Source organism: Alternaria atra (assembly GCF_907166805.1).
Source record: "Alternaria atra isolate CS162 genome assembly, contig: 21, whole genome shotgun sequence".
In the NCBI taxonomy this organism is placed as follows: Eukaryota; Fungi; Ascomycota; class Dothideomycetes; order Pleosporales; family Pleosporaceae; genus Alternaria; species Alternaria atra.
Genome location: NW_025091319.1, coordinates 4252486 through 4274346, shown reverse-complemented (window position 1 = coordinate 4274346; position 21861 = coordinate 4252486). Strand labels below are relative to the sequence as shown.

The 21861-nt window shown below is 50.9% G+C and overlaps 8 protein-coding genes across 8 annotated transcripts; 4 read left to right on the top strand and 4 right to left on the bottom strand.

Moving 5' to 3' along the window:
• Positions 1–2280: 2280 nt before the first annotated feature.
• On the bottom strand, positions 2281–3390 carry ALTATR162_LOCUS1851 (uncharacterized protein; the record flags this gene model as incomplete). Its single annotated transcript, XM_043309451.1, has 2 exons — positions 2281–2723; positions 2781–3390. The coding sequence occupies 2 exons, from the start codon at positions 3388–3390 to the stop codon at positions 2281–2283; spliced, it is 1053 nt and encodes a 350-aa protein (XP_043165386.1).
• Positions 3391–4084: 694 nt separating this feature from the next.
• ALTATR162_LOCUS1850 (uncharacterized protein) lies at positions 4085–8492 on the bottom strand (the record flags this gene model as incomplete). Its single annotated transcript, XM_043309450.1, has 4 exons — positions 4085–4306; positions 4363–4375; positions 4452–8260; positions 8313–8492. 4 exons carry the CDS (start codon positions 8490–8492, stop codon positions 4085–4087), a joined length of 4224 nt encoding a protein of 1407 aa, XP_043165385.1.
• A 239-nt stretch (positions 8493–8731) lies between these two features.
• Positions 8732–9594, top strand: ALTATR162_LOCUS1849 (uncharacterized protein; the record flags this gene model as incomplete). Its single annotated transcript, XM_043309449.1, has 3 exons — positions 8732–8927; positions 8984–9170; positions 9222–9594. The coding sequence occupies 3 exons, from the start codon at positions 8732–8734 to the stop codon at positions 9592–9594; spliced, it is 756 nt and encodes a 251-aa protein (XP_043165384.1).
• A 1764-nt stretch (positions 9595–11358) lies between these two features.
• ALTATR162_LOCUS1848 (uncharacterized protein) lies at positions 11359–11829 on the top strand (the record flags this gene model as incomplete). Its single annotated transcript, XM_043309448.1, has 4 exons — positions 11359–11428; positions 11476–11571; positions 11622–11743; positions 11797–11829. 4 exons carry the CDS (start codon positions 11359–11361, stop codon positions 11827–11829), a joined length of 321 nt encoding a protein of 106 aa, XP_043165383.1.
• A 1327-nt stretch (positions 11830–13156) lies between these two features.
• Positions 13157–13797, bottom strand: ALTATR162_LOCUS1847 (uncharacterized protein; the record flags this gene model as incomplete). Its single annotated transcript, XM_043309447.1, has 2 exons — positions 13157–13385; positions 13505–13797. The coding sequence occupies 2 exons, from the start codon at positions 13795–13797 to the stop codon at positions 13157–13159; spliced, it is 522 nt and encodes a 173-aa protein (XP_043165382.1).
• Positions 13798–14543: 746 nt separating this feature from the next.
• Positions 14544–16059, top strand: ALTATR162_LOCUS1846 (uncharacterized protein; the record flags this gene model as incomplete). Its single annotated transcript, XM_043309446.1, has 4 exons — positions 14544–14623; positions 14673–14950; positions 15236–15371; positions 15420–16059. 4 exons carry the CDS (start codon positions 14544–14546, stop codon positions 16057–16059), a joined length of 1134 nt encoding a protein of 377 aa, XP_043165381.1.
• A 234-nt stretch (positions 16060–16293) lies between these two features.
• Positions 16294–18262, bottom strand: ALTATR162_LOCUS1845 (uncharacterized protein; the record flags this gene model as incomplete). The annotated part of the gene is made up of 7 exons (XM_043309445.1): positions 16294–16331; positions 16393–17469; positions 17530–17565; positions 17614–17729; positions 17779–17916; positions 17981–18067; positions 18123–18262. 7 exons carry the CDS (start codon positions 18260–18262, stop codon positions 16294–16296), a joined length of 1632 nt encoding a protein of 543 aa, XP_043165380.1.
• Positions 18263–18451: 189 nt separating this feature from the next.
• On the top strand, positions 18452–19803 carry ALTATR162_LOCUS1844 (uncharacterized protein; the record flags this gene model as incomplete). The annotated part of the gene is made up of 2 exons (XM_043309444.1): positions 18452–18565; positions 18622–19803. The coding sequence occupies 2 exons, from the start codon at positions 18452–18454 to the stop codon at positions 19801–19803; spliced, it is 1296 nt and encodes a 431-aa protein (XP_043165379.1).
• Between the last annotated feature and the right edge of the window lie 2058 nt (positions 19804–21861).

The following is a 21861-nucleotide window of genomic DNA, read 5'->3' as shown; positions in this document are numbered from 1 at the left end:
GAAAACTGCCCTGACACGACAGCGCTCAGACACTCTGGTAATCAGCGTTGTGACAAGGGGCGTTGCTATTTTGCCAAAACCCATCTCCTGGCTTCCACATTCGACGCCTGTTGTACACTCATCGGCCCGGTAGCGAGCGGAACATATTGAAACCCAGGTCAGCGCCTGCGGGTGAGCATGGCCGGAATGTACTTCGGATGAAGTCATGCCTCGTGGCCTTTGACATGCTCCACTTTCCGCTGCTACTTTTCATCCGCCATCACCAGATCACAAACCAAGAGTCAAGTCCATCACCGTGCCTCGAGATCAAACCTTCTCGCTTCGCCTTGGCTAAACGCAGCTCCCTCCCACCCTACACCCTCAAATCAGCTGTTTATGGGAAGAAGCAACCACCCCAAAGTACACGGCACTTATCTCGGATTCTGCCCACGGTGTGTAACACAGACGTCAACAATGGTCCCATGCTAGGATGCCGTTCGCGTGCATTTTGATTGACTAGAAACACGGCTACACATGCAACATTCCGGTAACACATGCTTTATCACAGGCTACACAGCGGTATCCATGTCCAAGGTGCATAGTTGCAAGCCTGCCGATAGTGCGATCAGTCAGACAACTCCCGTATGCAGCAGGATAGCCGTTGCAGCCCTGTCGTTGATCCTCACCCCTTCATGTACCCTCATGCTCACGGGCCTGCGAAAAGTTTAACTACCCGGATAATTCAGGCACCCATATTACTCTGAAATTCTGAATGAGCGTGCCGCCCAAGGGGTCGGGAAACCACAGAAACGCCAGATCAAAGCTAAATTGTCAGTGTGTCAGGACCCATGACAGGAGCGCCCTAATCGTAATCGGCCCACCTGCACAGCCTCAACGCCTTCATGCATCAGCTCGCCTCGCAACGCCTGCGATTCGCCCCGCTCCTCTCACGCGTCTCTCACGCTCCTTGGCGAAAACTAAATAACTTGGCCCCGCCTTGGCTTAGATTTGATCTTCGTTCACATATCGACCCCGCTTCATGACCAACTCCAACATTCGTCCAGCATCACGCGGCATGCTACTCCAAGTTGCAAGCCCATAAACAGGCTACTTCAAATGCGCTATATATGCTGCCTAGCCAAGTGCCTACTCAGTTATGAGGCATTTCTTGACCTATCGAGAGTGCTTGACAAACTGTGTCTGCCTAGACTATCGTGTAACCTTCACAGGCCCAGCAAGACAATGACGGTTCCAAACCTGTGGTTATTACACCACCCCAAGCTCCAAGGACTATTCCGTGGTGCCGGCGATCCCACTAGCGGTTCCGGCATACATGTCACAGGTGCCAGCACAGATACACAAGCCACGCGACACAGACAGTGTGACTTTCGAGTCAGACCGTGATCGAGCGTGAAGTCAATGCTCTTCCTGTTACAATCTTAATGCCGGTTTCGAACGGTGGTTCTCATTGCTGCAAAGGATCTCATGCATTTTGAGCATGACGACGAAGACATGATCCTCCTTGCGTCCTGACCCGCTCTCTATGAGGAACGGGAGACGCACATGTAAGCAATGATGGCCTAGGCTTCAAATAATCTTCAGCCTAGATATTTGGAAATCCTCGATACCCGCGATATATGGGCGATGCAATATCCGCAAGTTGAGATACATTTCCACTACCTAGACCTTTTCTTCTCTCCTACGTCACACCGCGCCCTACAAAGCTATCAGGTACAGCAATCAGTAATCGTTGTGCTAGCAAACCTCTATAACTTGATTACAGCGAAGAGGTACTCACAGTTTCTAGTTGCATCGAGTGCAACGTGTTTCTACTAATGTATACAGCTAGCGCTGGCGATTTGGACAACAGTGCCGCTACATGGATGACATTTCGTCACATAACCAGCAAGCTACACTCTGTAGCCGAATGGTTACTTCTTTCACTATGGACAAGGGCATTCGGCAGTAACGCAGTTGTCAAGTCACTCTACGTCCTGCCCCACCCCGCAAGAAGTAAGCTTACCACTTGGCTACGCCTTGGCATTGCTCTCTTTCACTGCGGTGTGTCCGGTGAATGTGGGCGAGCATTGGGGGAGCAGTCTGTGTCTGGAAGCTTGCCTGCGCGAGGCGCCACAGTTTGACATCAACACCGATCCCGATCCTTCCGATGCTATCCGGAGCCTTGAGTATAGCCAAGGGTTTCCCAATGGCTTACTGATGGATACGTACGTATAGGCGCCTATCGGGCTTTTGGTGTGAACAAATCGTGTACGAACAGTTCATTAACTAAACAGCATTACTTCACAGTCCTAACCAGACTCCTACCACTATACCAGCCGCCGACGCCAGCGCAGCCTTACCGCCCCATCCAAAGGCTCTCTCGGCACCGGACTCATTATCCTGTGGACCGTAGTTCTCATCAAGCACCTCTTTCGCCGTCCTCGGAGCCCGACTTCCCTCCTGCACATTTTCAGGCTTTAGACACACAACCTTTGCATGGCCTTCCCGGCCAAGAAATCTACTGGTGAGGGGTACTGTAGGGTAAAAAGTCATGATATCTACAATGGGGAAGTTGAACGCCACGTCGTAGTCGGTCGTTTGATAGATCCTGTTGCCCCAGCTGCTGCTAAGGTTCCGGTCGCCGCAAGTAGGCACGGTGACATTGTCCGAGAACGAGGTTATGTTAATGGCCTGGTCCCATTTCCAGATGCGGTCTTCAGCAGAAGTGTTGAGACGGACAACGTCTATGAGTGTGGTTAGCTTGATCTGCGCTTCTTCATTACCACAGACCTAGAACTTACCCATTGTCACAGCCTCAGACAGCATACCCTCACACTCGGAGGGTATGGCATGCTCAATAGAGGAGCAGGCCGGAGACTGGCCAGTAGTCCATATAGACTGTCCTTGGTTTTGATACCACGATTGGAGCGCCTCTACGCACTCTGTTCCCAACATCGTCCTGCAATCCCCATCATCGTCTTGCGCCCTCTCCAATACCTCTCTACTCCACGTCAAATTTCCAGTGGTGCGGTTCTGCAACGGAACATAGTTGTGGCACAAGCCCATTAGATCGCCCAAACGCTCCATATTCGAATCTCCAGTTTCAAGCCATAGAACAGCTTGAGTGTCGTTTTCACCGTACTCCGCCATACCACCGTTATATCCAGGCCCAATGTAGGACGAGATCTGCCAAGTGGTACGGTCGTCTTCGGTAATCATTACGTGTTCGTTGGCTCCCAGCCAGACGATGTTCAGGGCCGTCGTATTTTGGATGACGGAAGCATTGTATGCGAGGCTTTCGGAGACGTCGTCACATGTCAAGGACTGAGATCCTGATTCGGATGTATTTTGTGTGAAGCATGTTGTAGCTAGTACTGAAGCCAGGAGTGAGCGTTTGATAAGAGTAGCCATAATGGAGGATCGTTAGGGGAGGAAATGTTTGGTATTCCAACAGTAGGGAATTAGCGGTCGTCGTGGCTTATTTCTTTAATACCACCGTGCCAGAGTCATCCAACGCCCCCATTTTCAAAACATTACATCACACTCGCCTTGCTTTCAGATGTCAGGCGTCCCATGTAGCACATCGTCTTCCCACAATAGTGATCTTGGCAAATAAACCTATATTCCCAAGTCGTCCACTGAACCAGGAACACAGCATCGCTTGCAGACAGGAACATGCGAGCCAACCAAACAGAATCGAGCGTGGCTATTCGTTCAAGGTTAATGTACGCAGGATCTACATAACGTTGCTGTTCCAGTTACACCATGGGAGAACGCCTTAGCCGAGATCCGGAAAATATGGGGCGCTGGAGCATCTTGGCGAAACACGCGATGGAGGATGGAGAAAGACCTCAAGGTGCTATGACGTACATTCAGTGCTCAGCTTCCTTGGAGCAGTATCATGACGCGATATCAGTAATATTTATGTTGTACTATTGAACTATACCTCAGCGAAGCTACCCCATTTTCGCCCTTGGATTGCTTTCTATACCTAAGGTCCCCTGTAATGTAGCAGTGAACGCCGTCCGTTATGCCCAGGTAAGCCGATGGTGAATGCGTGAGAATGGTGTACCCAAGAATCGCTCCGACTCCCTATAAACGAAGTCTACTTCTTCGATGCTTTGCCCTGGTACTCAATATCGTACTGAAAGAAGCTATCCCATATACTTCCTTTCCTCGCGAGCGGCGACTTGCGAGAGTCAACAAGAGGACTCCTCAGATCGGCTAGACTTCCTAATCTGGTCTTGGCTGGAGATGTGTCCGATCGTGGATTGGCTGGGCCTGACACGGAGGTCTTGCGTAGTGTCTGAAGCTGGGCGATGGATGACTGTTGTGATGTCAGTGAGGTTGGCAAAGGTCATTATTAGGGGAGCTTAGATTTACAGGAAGCGAAAACCTAAGGTCCCCAGAGCAGGTCGCGCACATTGCCTCCATTTCCATCGTCCATTGATTTGTCCCCACCGTTCGTCGACGTCTCCCTCAGATGGCTGGGGCCATGTGCACCAGCTGGACTCGCGCCCCGTGTTGCCGTGGCGGAGTTGGGATTTGATTTGGGATGTTCAGCTGGGGAAAGCGCTTCCGTTGAGTTATGATGGCCAACTAATGGTGCGCTCTTTCTGCTAGTTCCGCTACTGCGGCGACTGTCGAGTGACTTTCCAAGCTGAGTCGCTGGGTCCATGGAGGACTTCTTCTTTGCTTTCTGCATCTCGCCTTGTCCGGTCTCTAGACTACTCTTCACGGTAACCGCACCTTTGATACCTGGAGTACCAGGTGCCATCGCCTTCTCTTCTGTCGCCTCCAATAGGTACCATCGTAGTCCATCGGATAGCTCGAAAGGATTGTCGTCTTCGAACGAAACGGCATTGCTCGAAGCGATAGAACGACCGTCTAATGATGCTCGAGGTGCACCATCCAGTGTCTTGGAGAGGTCGACAACACGCTCTTCCACTTTTGATATACGCGCCACAAGCCACTCTTTTCCACCCAGTCGATGCGTGTCTTGCTCGCGAAGGAAGAAGTGCGGTGCTCCAACATTAAAGGCAGCCCAAGGTCGATGCGCATTGTTACGGGTCGGCAAGAATAGTGCAAGGTCACCTTCCTTGAACGAACGATAAGCGATCTTGTCGTGTGAGTCGGCTTGGAAGCGATGGGCTTTGTCTCGATATGCTCGTGCTTCTTTCTGCCACTTTCGTGCCGTATGCTCCATGTCGCGCATCCGTTTTGCAACAGCGTCGCTAAAGGTTTCGGTGTTGAAGAGCTCGAGCTTTTCAATAAGCTCCTGGTACCGCTGGTCTTCTTCCTCTGAGCTCGTAGCTTCAGTCCATTGAAGGAAGTGGAGGTCTCCAACGTCTTCTAAGAAGCGTTTCAGAGGAGTAGGCGAGGGCGTGGTGATACTTCGACTAAGTCCTGCACTGGTGTCCGTCATGATAGTGCTACTACCAAGCCTAGACGCTCGTTGAAGGACCATCTCGCCGTTTTCATGGGTGATGACAAATCCAAGTGCCTCAACTAGACGGATAAGGCGCTCATGCAGCGTGTATAGACGTTGACTGAGGTCTTTTGCACGATGCATACGTTGGTGGTGGCGGGACGAATCGGCCTCCTCAAGCTTGCGCAGTTTCTTCTCTACCCGCATAAGCTCGACATCGAGGCTGTTGGCATGCGAATTCTTCTCCGCCAGCTCGGTTTGAAGACGACCAACCTTGTCTTCTTCTTCCTCGATGCGCTTTTGTAGAGCTTCGGAACCTGTCTCGCCTTCAGCAAACTTCGCACGGAGGCTGTGTAGATGGCTCCGTTCCTCCTCAAGTTCTGCAGTGATAGAAGCGACGCGTGCTTTCTCTACGTCAAGCTCTTCACGGACAGCTGTAACGTCTTTCTCCTGTTCGGCTAGCTTGGTGTTGAAGTTGCGTTCTTGCTCCTCGATCCTAGCATGAGCATTCTCGTTGTCTGACTTGGCCATCGCCACGGCTTGCTGGAGCTCTTTCTGTTGATTGAGTGATCGAATCGCTAGGTCTTCAAGTTGCGCAATGAGCGTAGAATGATCATCGGGTATACTCGCATCAGGGGAAAGATGGTTGAAGACTGCGGTCAGCGAGTCCAGTTCCTGCGCCTTTACGGCGTTACGTTCACTGAGCTCAGCTTGCAGGGCTTCAATGCGCTCTTCGGCTTGTTTGCTCTGCTCGGCAGCATCTTTGCGCGCCTTCTCAAGTTGAGAAACCAGCTCTTGTACCCTGGCATCCACACCTGTTCGCTCGTTGTCCCGACTACCTAAGACGCGATCCAGTTCATCTTCGGCTTCTTCAATCTTGGCTTTGTACGCTCGAATCTCGTCCTCAAGCGACTTGCGCTCGTCGGCAAACTCTTTTTGTTGCGCCCTCATATTTTCCATGATGTTGTTCTTAGTAGACATGGCCTCCTCAAAACGGCGTTGTTGATCTGCATCGTCGTCTCTCCGAGCTTGTGCATCATTCTCGAGTTTCGCCCGAGCCTCCTTCTCCGCCGCGAGCTGTTGTTCAAGGCGAAGAATACGGCGCTTGTCTTCTTGCCCTGCATTCGCCGAGTACCGTCTAGAAGAAATTGAAGAGCGTCGGGAGAGCTCTTCCTGAGGTCTAGGTGAAGCGACTTCGGCTGTTGGCGTCGAGGGGTCGCCTGGATCAGGTATGCCGAATGACGGTGGAGCACCACCTATTGAAAGTCTGCTGACGGTACTCTGACGATGTACTAGATCCTCCAGCCGACGAACCCGGCTCCTATAGCCTTTCAGCTCATCCTCGAGCTTCGCGTTACCTTCTTTCAGCACACGTAGCTCATCATCGCCTCGCATCATGAGTTGTGAGCCTCTGCCGAAAGCCGGCTCATGGACACTTCCCATTTTGAAGTTCTTTGCGCGCTTGATTTGCTGCTTGGTAGGACGATCAAGATCCTTGATAGCTTGGGCAAATGCTTCGGCTTCAGATTCTTGTCCGTCCAGTCTCTGCAAGTCCTTGAGGTAATCTAAAAGCTCTTCTCGGGTGACCATTGGCCAGACGGTCTTCTCAGGTTGTATATTCAATTCAAATCCCAGCGAGCCACCTTGCAAGGCGTCCAAGTTGACAACATCTGATATTGGCTTCAGCCACTTCTTACGCCGACGCTCTTCTTCTTCCTGAAAAGTTGCCATCTCTTCAGCGAGCGAGGATGTATCTTTTTCCATCCTTTCTGTCCACTCGCGTCTTCGGACGGCTTCGACTAGTAGTGTACCGTATACGTAGGGCAGACGACCGACGAGAGATATGAGCTCAAAAGCAGCGACTCCATCTTGTGGTATACTAATCTGCTCGAGTTGCGCACCTATGCTCGCAATGACCGACTCGATATTCGCGATGCCCTGCATACTCTCGACCGAGTTCCTGATGGCAGTATTCTTTTGCTCGACAGCCCGTCGTACGAGATCGCTCATCTCCACGCTGTATTCTTGTATGGCCGGCAGAAAGTTTCGCGTATGGAGCAAAGCCATTTTCGATACCTGGGCTACCGATTTGGAGCTTGCTTCTAGTCCCATGACATGTTCGAAGTCAGATTCGACCTTCTTCACAACCGCATCGATTTCGTTGTATAGTCGCGTAGGTTCTTCAGAATCGTCGGCGATGGATCGGCTCTGGCTTTGGCCGACAGCGCCCAGGAGTTCGTTGTAATCTACCTCGATTTTTTCCAACTGCATGCGCATTCTGTCCATGTGCTTCCCAAACGACTCTCGAACGCGCTTACTCGTCGATGTGGCCTTCTTGACAGCCTCGACATCGAGAAATTCCTGGAGGGTCTTGCGAACAAGAGTATTGCTGGGTACACTCTGTGGGGATCGCATCTCCTTGGCCAGAAAGCGCGTAAAGTTCAGGATGGCGGGTACCGTCCCCAGCTGTTCGAAGTCGGCATCCAGTCTCCGTATATTGTCCCCAGCTTCCTTCTCGACTCCATCGTACCACTCCCTGGCTGCCTGGTACTTCTGCTCCAAACCCTTGATATGCGCATCATGGTTTCCGACGGCAACTTGAGTAGCTCTCTCAATGGTAGCTTGTTCGGCAAAGTGCTTCGAGGCGATCTGGGACATGGAGTGTGACTTTTCGAGAAGGCCAAATGCCCAGTCGCGGCGGGCTTGGAAGAGGGCCTGCCATGCCCCGAGATCGGTGTTCTTCGCAAGGTGATTTGGCGCATCGTCGGGTTGGAAGGCGTCTGGTAGTGGTGTGGATGATATGGCAGCCTGCGGATTATTTGAGAGTTCGCGACTGAAGACGAATATCTCTTTCTACAGAAGAGTGGTTAGTATATATCCTGTATAGCCTGTGATGGATTTGTACCTCAGTCAAGAGCGCTTGCAGCTTGACATGTTTGCCTTGTGTTGTGAGTAAGACTTGCTGCTCGGGCGCTATCTCCGTCGCTCTCGAGATCCAGTACTTGAGTGCATCAACAGAAGTGAAGGCAACGGGATCAGCGTCGAGGCGCTGGCCCGTATGAGCTACAGCAATCCGTAGCGACATTCGGCCTTGCCCTCCCGCTTGGTGGAGTTCTGTCGAGACAGTGCAAGAGGAGACATGTGGCTTGGGGAGTTGATGCGTGAGCACATGGTTACCAGATACCGCCAAGGAGGGTTCATGCAGGGATCTGCGCATGGGCCCCACGAGGCTGCATCATAGGGAACGATAGACGGTCGCGTTCGGTCAGATGAACATGGTCTTAGTCGCAAACTTGGAATTACTTGAATCAAAGCGATAACAACATGGCGGCAAGAGGCGATGTTGACATGGCGGACGCGACGCCTATATTACAAGATTCAAACGACTACGCGGACCTGCTACAAACAAATCATAGTGACGCGTTCGCGTTTTCCGAGACGGAGAAGCTAGCCCTACAGCTCTACGATCAGCTCAAGGAACTTGAGTTGCAGCAGAGTCTTCTTGGAGCACCACAATCAGGCACGTCTCACCGCTGATATAGCCTGGGAGTAGAAAATATTAATTGCATCCTGTAGTAGACGCGCATGACTTTTCAGCACTCCCAGATGACCTGCTGGAGGAGCGCCTGACTGTAGCGCAGCGCGAAGCTATGGAAGCGAGAGCAGAGTACGAGATAAGGAACAAAATCACACACAATGTGCTAGTAATGGATCCTGTTCTCAAAGCCGTCCATGACGGCGAACAGACGTCAATTGCGGAGAAGTGAGTTATCGCATAGATGAGTCTGAACGATAGCCTGATGTTGTTGTATAGGCGCATACTGCCGCTCATCACCGAGAACGATACTGTTTCCATGGTCCACGGTTCTCTGACGTCGAAGCTTGCTCATACGACTCGGTCGCTGAGTATGGCCGAACAAAGCAACATCGTCGCAAACCAAAGAAATCGAGAACTCGCAAAAACAATGCTTGCTCTGGCTGAAGAGCTGAAGACGCAATCGGTGCGTGACATCGAAGATCCACAATTGCGCCAACGAGTCGATGCGGTCGAAAAGGAGCTCAAGGACTCGAGGCAGAGGGTGAAGACGCTGAGAGGTATATTGTCGGCCATGATAGTGGGTAGCGGGATCAATTGGGCTGCAGACGAAGGTCTGACTGAGCTCGTCATGGAGGATGAAGACGATTGAGTGTCGTTCACATTGTCATTTGTTGCTGCAACCCTTGATAGCATTGGGAGGCGTTTGAGAAGCGCCGTATGTACCTATGTAATGATGTTTATTGATGATAAACGTCAGAGCTGTTGCCAGAGCGATGATGGCCAACGTCGCGCGATAAATCTACATGGATGCAAACCGAAGTTTCAGAGCAAGTGGAATGCCTAGCATTTCTAGGTAGTGTCGGCGGTGGTACACGATAATGTCTGGAGCACTCGGGGCCTTTGGAGAGGCTTAGGTCTGGGCGTGCCTGCCTCGACTGTTAGAGGCTTGGAGAGGGCGGATGGCCGAAGGCGTCCAAGTTTTCAACACAAAGCTCAGCCAGGATGATAGAAGTCCACTCTTTGACCGTCGGAAGTGAGCAATGTTCGAATGGTGTCTTGCGTTAACCTAGTGACGGCTGCCGTGTTCGGACCGGCCACTGTGAATAGCCAGACCGCTGTGGCCGGAAGCGGGTGCAGAGGCCGCCGCCCATCACTATAGTGTGCTTAGCCATCGAGGGAGACCAATGCCACGGGCTGCACTGCAGAGTCTGCCATGTGAGATAGGCTGACATGCTGCTCCATTGTCCCGGGCAGCTGCTAAGAACATCAAACGGGCTGCAGCATGTAGTTTGAGGGGTGGGCAGGTTGCGCGACTGGGACTGGATGCTGGGTGCTTTGGTGCTCGGGGAAGAACATCAGCCAGCCGCGCTATGAATGATAACGTCAAGGGCCGCTTCTGATGGATGCGTCCAACGAATGGTAGACCGTGTGCTTCTGCGTGCAATCTAACCAAACTTGAAACTCGCCAGGAAAGAACGAAGGGCAGCGCCTCCGCGCCCAGGGATGCGCCGTGTAGCCCGCAGCAGTGCAAAGGGCAAGACAGCGACGAGCAGCCTCTTGGTGACTGAAGAGGACGTGTGCAATGCCAGAAAGACAACGTGAAGCCACCCAAGACTGCCGTCGTCCGCATCGTCTCATGCGGTGAAGGAGCGCAGCAGCGGTTGGATGAAGGAGGGGTTGTGGTCCGGGTGCGTGTGCTATGGCAGTAGCAAAACAAGCGTGCCTGCCTCGTTCGTACCTTAGGTAAGCAGGCCTGTTGTTGGGGGAGGCGCGCCTGCCCTCTCACAAAATGTGCTGCTGAGCCCTCACCCAATTCCTCCCCTAACAAATCCGCCGCCCATACAACTTTCGCCCGCAAAGACGTTTGGTGAGTCCGCCTGTATTTTGACGAAGTCGCAACATCACCAGAACCACTTTTCGCAACCACACCCTTTTTCCACGCGTTTCCCTGCCCCAATTTCCCCAACTAGCTCTCTCCCAGCCTTCTTTCTTCCATCTTCCGAACGTCATCGCGTTCGATTGATTCTTCATCGCCGTCGCCAGCACTCGATACCACGCCCATACTGACTGCAAAACAGACATCAGTCAACACATCCAATTTCCTCGTATCTAGCAGCTTCCGTAAGTACCCACATCTTGTCTTCCCGTAAAATCGCGCATCACCGTGTTGTGTTGTGGTGTTTTGCGACCGTGTCACCTCACGCGCATAGCAGCCCTGCAGCACCATTACCCACTCACCCAGACACCACGTTGTTTGCAGGCCGAGACACTAGCTTCGGCCTGTGCTTGCGCTTCTGAGCTCTTTACCATCCATTGCATCCTTCTGCTGCGCTTTCTCTCACCTACACGCTGCTTGCAACTCGACCAGCAACTAACAACAAACAACAGCCACATACACCCCCCAACCAACATCATGCCCAAGGAGAAGACCACCCGCAAGGCCGCGCCCAAGTCCAAGGCTGACGGCGGCAAGAAGAAGAAGGGTAAGCTGCTCACGTGCATCCACACGCTCTTGTACTAACTTCAATAGACCCCAACGCGCCCAAGCGTGGTCTTTCCGCATACATGTTTTTCGCCAACGAGCAGCGTGAAAAGGTCCGTGAGGACAACCCTGGTATCAAGTTCGGTATGTTTGCGCTCCACGCCCGTCTTCAAACCCTCTCTAACCTTGAACAGGCGAGGTCGGCAAGGTTCTCGGCGAGAAGTGGAAGGCCCTGAACGAGAAGCAGCGCACTCCATACGAGGCCAAGGCTGCTGCTGACAAGAAGCGCTACGAGGAGGAGAAGGCCGCTTACCAGGTATGTTCCTACATGCATTTCGAGATTATGACAGCTTGACTAACAACCGATAGGCCGGCGAGGAAGAAGAGGAGGAGTCCGAGTAGAGGCTAGCACCTCACTCGTGCTTCCATCAACAATGCTGAAGATGTCTTGTCATAGGTGGCCTAGGCTACTAAGCCTCTCTCGATTTCATTTGTGATCTTCCTACTTCTTAATGGGTTCGTTATCTCTTGCGGAGGAAGGTCTTCGGCTAGCCAACCTGTGGTTCATTTCGATAAAGACGGCCGCAGTCAGTACGATTTGCGCTGATGGCGGGCGGTCATGATGTTTGGGCGTCTTACTCTTGACGTTGTGAAGGAACATCACGAAGCTCATGACCAAGTCTATGTATACTAGCAACTGCGGTATGGAAAATCTTTGCTGCTCCTACGACAATTTCCTTGCTACGTGATACTGGTATTCGTGTGGTCAGGCCTGGGCGTAGCACTGCGCATGCTCGCAGTAGTTTGAATCCCAACTCAGCCCCTGATGTTGACATTTATAGCTTGCCTAGTGTTAAAGTCAGGACATGACGAGGCGATAGACCCTTTCCAGCCATGGTAACCCCAAGTTCCTTCGTTTCAAGCGACGTGTAACCGTCGTTCAATGTTTTCCCTTACACCGCCAAACCGGGCACCCGCATCCACGGTAGTCGTTCCTTCCCAGGCTTCTCAGATGCACTCCTTGTTCCTCACCTTCTCAACAGCCTACCTAATTACATGTTGTATATATAATGCCTCTAATTCGGCGCTACTTCATCACTCCATCATAGTATCAAAGCGCCGTTGGGCTAGTGGTATGCTATCGCCTTCCCATCAAACGAAGGAGGCGGGGATCACGGGTGTAAGTACATGAACAAGGGCCTGTTCGAATCACAGAGCTAACAGTGAAGCAGTCAAACCCCGTACGGCGCAGTGCTTTCTTTTTGCTGTTACCGTGAGCAAGGTGGGCTTGTTTTTTGCCAGGGGTACCGTGTGGGAATGATGATCTGATGATGCAAAGGAGAGGTGGGTGATGTCATGATGCGAGATGTAGGTAAGTTACGAGATACCAGTGTGACCTTACTGGGAGTTATGAAATGTGTTCATCAGAACAGATATGATGGGTGTTTTGAACCTGATGTATAGTTTGGAGACTGCGCATAGAAGCATACGATGGGCAGTAGCTGCGCAGTCGTGGGTATATCCTTTTTTTTCGACTTTGGAACCAACAGAACATTGTCGGGGTATAGTCTGTACGCCTAGCCTCGTCCTCCTCAAGACAGCAGATGCACATAGAATATGTGGTAGGTACGAAGCATACCAACTGGGCCCTTCCCACACATCTTGTCCGCGTGCCCATTAGAAACATGTATCTCAAAACGGAGGATCATCTTCAACCAACACGCAAACACTACTCTCTCTGCAGAACGACCATGACACCCATCATGCCTAACATGACCTGCTTCAGCCAAGGGTGTTCGCTCAGCAAAATGGTAACGTATCCGACAAAGGGTATGAAGCCGACAACGCTTCCGATGACGTCTTCTTTGCGGTTTAAGAAGGACTGGCCGGCGGCGTAAAGTTCGGTATCGTCTGCGAGGTTGTTGTCACCCTTGGTTAGGAGGCGAAGGGGTGTTTTGCTAGGAATCGAGTCAGCATGAGCTTTGTGATAACACCTTAGCATGTGAAGACTGAATCAGACTTCTTCAGCCCTCTCCAATAATCCCAGTCAACGCAAAGACAAGAAAGCGCAACTCACCCTCCCCCATATCTTCTCACAACACGGTGCACGATGGGGATATCCTTTCCCTTGACGTTGTATACTACAATCTCACCCACTTGCGTGTCTGCCCCCCGGTTCCACAGGAATAGTAGATCTCCTCGTTGGAACGCAGGCTCCATGGATCCTGACAAGACGACGACAATGGGTGAGGGCGAGTCGGAGACTACGGACAGTCCTTTCCACATCATGAAGGCGGTAGAGAGGACGAGCGCGAAGTTTAGGACCTGTGCGGCGAGTTGCCGCGGTTGCATGTTGGCGAGGCCCAGCATGGCTGCGGATCGGGGGTGGTGATGTAGAGGTTGGAGGTAGAGGTACGTTCGTCGGTCGTGGTTTGGAGGTGGAACGCGCAGTAGGGTCGTGAAGTCGCGTTCTTTCGGGTCTTTGTTCGCAGCGAACGTATTCCGAGAGAAGGACAGAGGCAGACGTCGCAGTGGTTTGCGCGTCGTGGAACCGTGGTGGAGAATGTTGAAGCCAGATGTCCTTGGATTCGCTGTTGCGGGCAGCTTAGTCAACCTCCGAGATATGAGCTATGAACTCCGCATCTCTCTCTGTCACTTGAACTTGACACCACACAACACACTTTGAAGCATCAGCACATATTTCATAACCCGCAGTATCATCATGCATCGTCTGGTAGACGCTTTTTGGTTTGCTGTAGTGTGTGCGAAGGCTTTCAGGATCTGTTCTCTTCCCTCACTTAGCATGGCTTTTACTTGAAGCCGCCTCCACACCTAAGATGTGTCCATATGATGTATACTTATATCAGACTGCGTTGAACGAAGTATTTAGCACTCATAAATATCTTTTATAACCAAGAATAAGTATTTGAGCGCCAACTACCATACGACGACCACCTCTCATCAACCTACTTCTACTCAACCATCTTCCTCAAACAACATCAACACATTGTATAAACAGGACAACTATAATGCAATTCTCTCCAGGTAGCCTGGTACAGTACAGAGTGTCTGGATCATTCCTTCTACCATGACCGGCAGTGATTTGTACTGATGACATGGCACCGAATGGAGTGGCGCGCATCCGCCCTCATGGGTACGTTACGCTGGTGCTGCTGATGGGCGCAAACCTGGAATTGTAAGAATCCAGAGCTTGAAGGATTTGCCGACTCTGCTAACACATGCAGTCGCTGGGCGCTGACCACAGAGATCAGCGACTTCGATCCCTTCGCACCCTTTACGCACGAGGACAGCATGGGCAATACGCCCGGTCTAGGTGACGCCTACGAAATGGCCAATAACATCCTGGAGGTGGGTGTAGGTCTTGATTACTGGCAAGAACAAGTGACAAACCCGGTCAACGACGCTTCAGGCTCGGAAAGCGATGAGGCCGACTCAGATGAAGAAGGGTGCTCTGATCCAGAATTACGAAAGGCTCTCCGCTTAAGTCGAGAAGACTTCTGCAGTAAGCAGCTGAGAAAAAGAGTTGCAAGACGTACTGCGAGTCTACCGACATCCTCCCTGTCACCATTGACCCCGACAAGATGCTCGGGTAATCATCAAGTCGATGTTGCCGCTCAAGCGAACAGCGCCTCGATTTCGTTCACACCGACCTGGGCAGCACCTTCAAGCACTGTCGCTAGCCTATCAGATTTCCCAGATCACGATGGAAAGCCTCGCCCTCCATCATCCTCGAGAGACAGGCTACATGACTACAGACCAGATACGCCTATAGACTTAACGAATGAAGGTACCTCTTCACGTTCAGCTGGAAAACTACCAACTAGGCTAACCCCTCCCAAGCTCTCATCCTTCATCGACAATGCTCTCGGTGGCTTAGATCGCGGCATGAAGGAACCGACCAGTGATATCGTTGATGGCGAATTGTGGGTTTGACGATAGAGCCTTGAGTTTTCCTGACTAACTGTGTACAGATCTCAAAGCAAAGAGTTCGTCCAAGTTCTCGTTGGTCCAAACGAAGAGGTCAGCATGCTGCAGAAGCAGTGTGTGTGGAACCGCACGTATTTCCGCGACCCCAGGTACGGCGTCAATCGCTTTGACCACAATGACGACGGGATGTGGGAACTCCGGCATCCTGCTCTTGCCGAAATTCAGCCAGACGATTTTGTGTTTGTCGCAGAATACCTCGAGAGTGACGGGTTTGGTCACCGATACCCGCGAGATGGAGACGAAATGGACGAATCATTCGCACAATGCGTGTCAGCATGGGTTACTCCCGAGAAGCTGGGCATGTCAGATATGATGGATCATGTTGTCGAAAAGCTGGAAGGACGCATAGAGCCAGGGATGTATGACGTCTTGGTTTTCGCCTGTCAGGTCTATGGTTCACAAGACACAGCTCTTCCCTCGCAAGCGAGGTTGAAGGAGTATCTGGCAATGTATATCGCGGAGAATCGGTTGATTTATCTGGACGACGACAACTTAAACTCAGACTTCATCAAGAGACTCAAGAAGTTACCGGAGTTGGAGAGAGATATTATCCGGAGAAGGCTTCCGCTGCTGGAAGAACGTATCAAGGGAAACGAAGGAGACGATGACATTGTCATGGGTTGAGCAAGCGAAAATCTGAAGGGCTATTCTTATGAGGTGCAGTTTTTGTTTTCAACATTTCAACCTTTTGTGAGTAAAGCAAGATCTTACATTCTTGTGGGCTGAAAGCACAATGGCCAAGTTCATTGTCCTCATTAGTCGTGCTAGTTAAGAAAAGCTAATTTTACCCCCAAACATAGTGCAATATAAACTCTTTTCAAAAAGTATCATCCTAATGTGGGAGCTGAAAGACAAGCCTCAGTCAGAGTCGCTTTCAAACTCAGGAACGTTCGGGTCTGAATGCAGATAGTTAGCAAGGTATTTTGTTTTTCGCAAGTTCATCACGGGAATACGTACCTCTGAGCGCCATGTACTCCAATGTACCACCAGCCTTTTCCGCAAGGTTGTCTCTTACCAAGGTCAGTTCGTCTTCCGAAAGCAGTGTATCCGTGTCCGCCATATCGACTGAAAGACGGATGCCCTGATTGCCCGGCCCTAGCCTTGATACGAAATCCAGGAGACCATCCATTGTGAATTTTGATATACCGGAGATGGTGACGGTACGGAGGTTCGGTAGGCTCGCCAGATGAGGTAGTACGATGTCGTTGAGCTCCAGGCCACTGACGTATAGATCCTCCAGCAGGGTGAGATTAGCGATGATGGTAATGAGATGTTCATCTCGCAGGACCTCGGGGAGGATGAGGTGCAGATCCCGCAACTCTGTCAATTGCTTCAAGGAATCCACGAGGATGTCCAAGTCATCTCGAAACATGCCATCGGTATCGCCGCTCAGAAACAGCACCCTCAAGGATGACTGTTGGTGTACAAGAGCCTGATGGAATGTCTTATGGTCTTTTAGTGTGTACGAATCTATCTCCAGGCTATTGAGTTGTATCTTCTCTTCCAGTAGCACAGGCGTGATTAGTGCGGCTCCGGATTGCAGTTTCGAGAAACTGAGACGCTGAAGATCTGCGCACTTGCGTAGCCAGGCGGTCGTTTCGAGGAAGACGTCATGTTCTGTTGCTTCCAAGTCGACGGCACCATGTATATCCTCGATGCGCAGTGTTTTCAGAGCTACACATCCTTGCAGTAGGGACAAATGCGGTATCGAATCATTGGATACACATATTCTTAGATCTTCGAGTGAGTTTCCATGGTGATTAAGAGCTAAGAATGATTCGGCGCCTGCCTTGACGTCGCTAATCGTTTGGAGTGTCTGAAGTGTGTTTGGCCGCATCGAGGAAAGGAATTTGGCGAATTTGCGATCATTGTCTTCGGAGACCCAGGTGTAGATCATAAGGGCTCTGAATTGCGGACAATGGTTGTTGATGGATGCGTGGACCAGTTCATCTTCCAGAGGCTTTCCGTCCCACAGTTCGAGGCTTTGGAGCCGGGGAAGCCGGGGCGTCCATCGTACAAGAGCACCAGGCTGAACTAGTCATTGTCAGGTCATCTGCGATATTAGAGAGACCGGGATCTACTTGCGCTCGCCACTGATGATTTCGAGAGTTGGTGTGTGCTGGGTAACCACTGCTACATGTTAATAGACATCTCATGAGTTTCGCGCATTATGTATACCTTCGCCGATCGCGTCGATGATGTCCGCTGTCTTTATTCGTGTATACTTCTTGCCTTTGATATTTATTCCTGACTCGGTTCTTTCGAATTGTTTCAGTGGCCCGGAGAAGAATTGCCTGGATTAAGATCAGATTTGACGGCATCCGCTATTGAAGTTTCCCTTACTTGGAGACTTTGGCACGGAACTGATCGTCATCGAGGAGATACCCCAGATCGCGAAAGTCTAGTAACTTGATGTAGCGACAGTAGGGGAAAAGTGTGACGTCGAGACTGGATGCGACAATTGATCGCCACAGAATGGACCTAGGATTTCCATGTACGAAATCAGTGTATGTCTCACACGCAGTTCGTACATGGGAGATTTTACCATTTCTGAATTGTAAGAAGCTTGGTGGCAGCAGGTAAGCCGTAGAGATCTTCTCCCCCACCCCGGACGGGAGCTAGGTGGTGAGATCTTATACTTATGTCAGTAAAGTAGTGATCAGCTGGCGAGACCAGTGGCAACGTACTTGTACAGATGAGTTAATGCAGGTACGGCGAGAGCACGGCTGGCAGAAGCACAGTTAAAGAGCGTGTCGAATTGTTCTTGATTGGCAAGTTCTTCGCACAGGAGATGCAGAATATCATCTGGAAGCGCTGACTGAGTCATGTTGTTTACACCGACAATTCCTGAAGTCGCTCTCAGGAAAGTGGCTGGATGTGCTGCTCTTCCCGTGGAAGTAGGCACGATGATGTCAATGCGCTAGCGCGTTTTTGACGCGCTCTTTCCGCTTTCGGTGGCTCTTCGCGATACAACACCGATACCTCACCACGATGCGAGCTGTCCCGGAAAGGCACAATGGTCGTCCTCAACTTCACCCTAACGCCTGAGGCAGCGTCTAAGGTTCACGACCTGCTTGTTTGCCTAGGCAAGTTCAGCGAGACCGTAGCGATTGAAGCGCGTCGAGAAAAGGTTGGTTTGCCGCTCTTCCTTCTGTTCAGTTTGGCATCTCATACGTCCTGCATCAGTTTACGTTTACCGCTCTCAACCCTTCAAAATCCGCCTACGCCGCTATTACGTTGGATGGTCGGAAATTCTTCGCGAACTATGAGTGCGTGCCGAGTCATGGCGGACCTGACGGCCGCTTTACATGCAGCATGTACACAAAAGCGCTCTTGTCGGTCTTTAAAGGTCGCTTGTACGACCCGCTAGGGCGCGATGGTGCAATTGATCGCTGTGAAGTTAGCGTGCAAGAGCGGGAGAACGAGACACAATGCCGATTCATCGTCAAGATGGTGTGCAACCAGGGTGTCATCAAGACCTACAAACTCACGTACGAAGCTGTCGACGTCATGCACGCGCTTTTCGATCGCAACATAGCGAAAAATAGGTGGAGCATGCACTCTAGTGCTGTGAAGGAATATACTGAGTACTTCGGTACCAAAACTGAAATGCTTGACATATTCGCTAGCGCAGACGGTCGTTGCGTCTTTAAGAGCTATACGGAAAAGATCTCAAACGGGAAGGAGATCTTGAAGCACCCACTCGTCACTGCAGTCGCAGTCAATACATCCGACTTTGAACAGTTCACTGTGCAGGCGGGCATGCATATCATCATCAGCGTCAAAGATTTTAAAGCCATCGTTGTTCACGCAGACACGTTGAAGACAAGCTTGAAGGCTTTTTACTCCCAACCAACGCGACCGCTACAGTTCAGCTATGGATGCGGTGGGTTGCTTTGTGAGTTTACGCTAATGACTTCGGGCGATTACAACGCAGCTCCACCAACACCTGCGCCGCAAGCGATAAGCAGCAGGCAGACGTCTCGCACTAAATCAACGGCAACAGCGGAACGCGGAGAGAGTCGCGGCTTCCGATCTGACATGCCTCCACCTGTGCAACCAGCATCACGACGCGATGGGTCCGGTCGAGTCCGGAATCCAGGGTCCCGCCAGGCCTCAGCAGCGCAAGTACAGCCTGCGCGTCAGGATTCGGAGAGCCTCTTCGTGCCGGAGGACGAAGACGCAGCCTGGGCGCCTCTTGACTATGATAAGGAAGATACGCTAGGCTGGGACGCGAGTGCCAACCACGATGCGTCGGCCTTCCCAACATTTACAGATAGTGGCGGTGTGCCAACGGCGAACACGGTGGATAGTAGTGAAGTGTTTGAGCCTACTCAGCGTGTTTCCCAAATTAAGGGACTGTGGTAGTGGCATGATACTGGTGAACGCAGTTCGCAAGTTGAGCTGGATAAAGGAGAATACGCAACCGTTGCAGAAGATACACACCTCATGCTTCAATAAAAGCTGGTTACAAAGTGTTATACAATCTGCTCAACTAATGTTTCCCTGGTTCACCGGTGTAGTAGTGGAAGACATCGATTGCGGTCAGCTCGCCACCGAGCCATCAGGATAAGCTTTCCGGAAACAAATTATTTTAGGCTGCTACAAGTGTTTCAAGTCTCTAGAAACGACAGATCGGTTTCGTTGCAGTCGATCAAGTTAACTTGTCTTACATCGGAAGTACGCCACTAACAGTGTTTTGTACGTGGTGTCTGCTAACGTTGCATAGATGAGAATTTGAATAACGAACCGAACTTCGGGGCCACGGTTTAGTGCAACGCTTCGGCTCCCATGTTACTTTTAGAAGACTTCGAACACCATACTAAGTCTATCATATGCTACGCTGGCCAGATTGTAATCGAACTACCATCTATTATCGATAACGCTACCAATTAAAGCGCGCTCCTTGGCCTTACAGGAGCTGGATCGATCATCACATCTTATTATGAATACAATGATTATGGTGAGCAATAAATCTTCAAGTAAGATGCTTTCCCAGTTCCATCAATAGGTCGAAGAGTGTCTGGATTGTAGCAGAGTTTCCGACGTGGATGTAGATGCGACAAGCCCCAAGTTTGTCGTCGAGGTAGTGGAAGCCTCCTGGAACGGTTGCTGCAAAAGCCTTGATGTGACTATGTACCATACCAGCGAAAGCCACGCTCTTCGTTCCCATGACAAACTATACCGCCGTCAAGACGAGCCAGACGATGCCACTCCAACTTCATCTAACAATATTCCTATATATACTTTACCGGAGCAGACCGCGACGTCTACCGAATCAGTCACTACTTTGGATCTGAATTATAGTGCCGATTCTGATCAAAATCTTATCCGGTTAAGCAATTCTACCTTGCTGTCGTGCAAGAACTGTTCGACTTTCGGGACTCTTGACTTCTCGCTCCTATCCTTCAGCTTGCAGGATCCGGAAGATATACCCGGGCTTCTCATAGAGCCGCCTCTAGAGCTTGGGGGTATATTTCAAGGCGGTGAACTCGAGATCATCGCAAATGGTATGGGTGCACGAGTAGATCTGCTGACCAACGTAACTGGCAACGATGTTGTGGAAGTTCCGCTCTTTGTGGTACCTTTACGGTATGGAATATTGGTAAGTCAACTCTAGCAGGCAGGCCCACGACTCTCAACGAAATATCTATGATCATATCTCGAGCTGAACATGGATGCAGATCAGGGGATATGGGAGTAGCGGGACATCTTGTACATTCCTACTCTCCATCTAGACTACAATGTCAATGGCTCCATGTAAGACTAGCACCGCGTTTTGCATCAAGGTGCGTATACTGATGTTACACACGGCTTTGAGATCAATGTAAGAAATACCATTTCTTGCTATACTAGTCGCAAGGACTAAATCCAGATTCAGGCTCCTGATAAATCACGTCTTTTCCTCGATTTTACCAATCTAGACAGCTCCATCATCGACGGATTCCAGGAGACCAGCTTAACCGCGATCCCTTTCCAGTCATTCTTCGACGTCAGCGCCGGTACAGTAGACATATCCTTGCGTCACAACATATAAGTAGGCTTCGAGTTTGCCTTGGACTTAACAAGCCTCAGGACCGGTGTCTATCTCGACTTGCCCAAACACAGATCTGAGTTAGTTCATTCCCTTGACAGGCGTGGATGAAGAATGCATCAACCTCACAACGAGTCAGAGCGACGATAAAGAGGTTGCTGAGAAAGTCCTAACGGATGTTCTGCAGATGAAGAGGTCGGCCAACTGGCAGGTTGGGTTGGCGGGTGTTGCGGAAGTCGTATCTGGGACGTTGGGTGGCTCGTTCGACCTGTCATTTGCTAATGGATCGCTGAGCGACGTAGGGAATACTTGCATGAACTACAACAGTACGACTGCATCGTAAATGGATGCTAAGTTGGTTATGGAGGATTCAAAGAAGAACACTGCAGCAG